At 51.8% G+C, this 3433-nt stretch overlaps 1 protein-coding gene across 1 annotated transcript; it reads left to right on the top strand.

Annotated features, from left to right (window-relative positions):
• The first annotated feature begins 202 nt into the window (after nt 1-202).
• CUNH16orf54 (chromosome unknown C16orf54 homolog) lies at nt 203-2817 on the top strand. Its single transcript, XM_051193038.1, has 2 exons — nt 203-336; nt 1087-2817. Exon 2 carries the CDS (start codon nt 1120-1122, stop codon nt 1795-1797), a length of 678 nt encoding a protein of 225 aa, XP_051048995.1. The 5' UTR covers nt 203-336; nt 1087-1119; the 3' UTR covers nt 1798-2817.
• The last annotated feature ends 616 nt before the right edge of the window (nt 2818-3433 follow it).

Here is a 3433-nt window from a genome sequence, read left to right on the forward strand (position 1 = left end):
TGCACCACGTGCTCTGGGAGCAGCTCAGCGGGTCTCTAGTGTTCTCCACCTCTGGGTGAATGTGTGGGCTCTGGGGTTGGCTATGGGGTCAGACTGACTTTAGAGTAGCTGCTCATTCGGGCTCCACCTTACTCAGGAAGCGCTCTTCACCACACTGACCACATCCCCAGATGGGGGCAGGAAGAGTTGGGGCACAGTCACCCAGCAACAGGTGGCAGCCTCCCTTCCGCCTTCTGAAGCCAACCCTCCAGGGCCTTTCAGAGAGCTACACACACCCTCCCAGCATGCACTGGGAAGAACGGCTCTGAAGACAGAGAAATCCAAGATTGACTCAAGGTAAAGGGTGAGGTGAGGGGTCCAGAAGCAGCTGCAAATGGGGGTAGGGGGTCTGAGGCAGAGATGTGGGCAAACACCAGCAAGAGAGGCAGACAGGCTAGTGACTGGGCAGAGCTGGACAAATTGGATAGGTGCCCAGGCCACAGACCTGGTACAGCCAAAAGCACAACAGGGCAAACAGCTGGGTCACCTCTAAGAAACACGTACACATAGGAGGGGACCATGGGAGGTTTTTTCTCCTTCCTGTCTCCCCACTTCTTGAGACTGAAGCAGACTTGAGAGCCCTAGACCTGTGGCCCCGGAGGCCTGGGAGGGGAAGTGAGGCCTGTGGCTGTGTCGGGGAGCCTCCCCTGGCTTGCTCTTGTCCTCTCTGGGTTCCCTTTGCTCCTCGCTGGCTTTGCCACCCATCCTCTATAAGCCAATTAGAAGAGGCAAACTGATAGTGGGACGCAGGAAAGGGAGATTTATTCAATGTGGCCACACTGGTGAGTGGGGCAAAGAGATCTGGCATGCGCTTGCAAAGTGTACACACACACACACACACACACACACACACACACACACACACGGTCTGTCTCTGAGGTTCTGAAGTGAAATTACAGTTTAAATAGGAGGCCAATGATTTGCAGTCCCAGCCAAGATGTGGTCTACCCACTGTCTCATCTTGTGAGGGGGTTGAGTTGTTAGAACTGTGTGGAATCTCTTTCTAGGACACAGGATCTGCTCACTGGTTCCCTTTCCTTCTCTTAGCAGAGACAGTCCCTGCTTCACTGTGTCTCTCAGATGCTTTCAACTCCAGGGCAGCCCTCAGGGCACACGGAGGGGCTCCCAGGGCCCACAGTGGAGACGGCCATGTGGGAAGCACTCCCCTGCGGTCCTTGTATTCCCATCATGTTGGGCCTGGCCTCTCTCACAGCCTTCTTCATCATAACTACTGCAGTACTGGCTGAACGCCTGTTCCGCCGCCCACACCCAGACCCCAGGCAGCATGCACCCACCCTCGTATGGCGTCCTGGAGGAGAGCTGTGGATTGAGCCCACAAGCAGTGCCCGGGAGCGCTCTGAGGACTGGTATGGCTCCTCCATGCCCCTGCTGATGGACAGAGCTCCAGATCCCCCGACTCCTGGGGGAACCTTGGAGGGCAGAGCAACTGCTCCGCCAGCCCCTTCAATCCCACACTCTTCTCCCAGCTCCTTGGTTCCCCAGACCCCACCAGAAGTCCCAGCCCAGAGCACCTTCTGGAGGCCTCAGACCCAAGAGGAGAGGCTCCATGACACAGGCCTAGTGACCTGGGTTGAGCCTGAAATGAGGCAAGAGGTTGGAATGCAGGTTGGGAGCCCCAAGTCCTGGAGGATGAGGCAAGGAAGCCTTGAGCCTGACTGGGGCCTCCAGCCTCGGGTCACCCTGGAGCAGATCTCTGCGTTCTGGAAAAGGGAAGGCCGGACCAGTGTTGGCCTCTGAATCCTTAGAGACTATAAGACTAGCCTCCCACCTCAGAGTGGCTGAAAGGGGTCAGCTCAGGCCTCAGGCCTGGATTCTACTCTAGATGTTTCTTCTAGGCCCTGCCTAGAGTCTAGGGCCTTTTGTGTGGAAATTTTAATCATTGGCACCTGGCTGGTGGGCAGGCTGAGAGTGTGGACAGGCTGTGCACCAAGGCTTGCACAAAAGTTCAGCTTTGGTTAAACTGTCCAGGTGTGGGCCTGAAGGCTTCAAGATGGCATGTCAGGGTACAAATTTACCTAAGACACCATATCAGAATGAAGAGGTCCTGTGTGGAATGCTGACCAACACGGAGGAACTGGTGATTATGTGTCAATCATGTGGGCAGGAGATGGCAGGAGACTTGCTCTCCAGAGACACAGACCCTATCTGTGCCCAGACAGTCTCACTGACCACTGCGAAGCCCTCCAGCAAAACAGAGGCCAAGTCCAGGAGGGGTCTTTGACTGCATACTAATGTTGTCTCTGTCACATGGAATTTGCTGAGCCAAGCTGGAGTGGCCGTCTCTTGACTAGGATTGGGACATACTCAAAACGCATCAACAGGCTCGTCTGTCCATTGGCTTATGGCTACACACATCCTAGAACATGAAGTTTTATTATTCAATGTTAAGGAAAGCCTAGACTAAAAAGAACTGAGTTTGTTCTATTATGGAATGAAGACTGTCGCAGAGAAGGGGAACTCCCCAAACTCTGCCATCTTTCCCTCTGGTTTGCTGGAGTGGTCCCGAGAATCAGGCTTGTTCCAAGACAGACTTACTTATAATGACCCATCCCATGGAAGCAGACCCCCCGACCCCCGGTCTCTGTGGACCCACCAGCAGTAAGAGAGCAATGGAGTTTCCAGTCCCTGGAAATCTGAGCTCCCAAACTTCAGTCAAGAATACGAAGATTTTGCCATATCTGTTTACCTTGTTTTATTACTTTATATTTTTACTGAAGTTGGTTCACTATTTGCTTAATAAATTTGTTTTAAAAGGAATCTTTTAGGAGAGTGGCCTCTATATATGGAAAATCAGTATTACTTTCCACAAGTAAAGAGTAGTATGAAAATCAACCAGGCATGCTAGTGCATGCCTTTAATCCCAGCACACAGGAAGCTGAGGCAGGAGGATCTCTGTGATTTACAGACTAGTCAACTGCTACATTGAGACCTAACTCAAAAGAAAACAAAAATATGAAAAATAAATACAGTGTAGACAATGAATTCCTAAGGAGACAGAGTTGCTTACTGGAAATATTGACCTCAAATTCCAGAAAGGAAAAAGAGGATGAGCCAGAAGTGGTGGCACATGCCAGAAATCCCAGCACTCTGGAGGCTGAGACAGGAGGATCCCAAGTTCAAGGCCAGCCTAGGCTACTTAGTTAGCCCCTACCTCAAAAGAAAGAGAGGAAGGACAAGAGGAAGGAAGAGAAGACAGAAGGGAGGGGTTTTTGCTCTGCCTCTGACTCATGAGCTGGGGGAGCAGTCGTTTTTCATTCACCATCAGCTAACAGGACGAATTTTGGTTCTACCTGTGAGGCATACACAGAAGGTACAGGGTTTAGAGCTTGTCCATGTGCATTTCAAGAACCCATCCAAGTGTTGAGGACAAACC

The sequence above is a fragment of the Phodopus roborovskii genome, unplaced genomic scaffold (assembly GCF_943737965.1).
Source record: "Phodopus roborovskii unplaced genomic scaffold, PHOROB, whole genome shotgun sequence".
Classification (NCBI taxonomy): domain Eukaryota; kingdom Metazoa; phylum Chordata; class Mammalia; order Rodentia; family Cricetidae; genus Phodopus; species Phodopus roborovskii.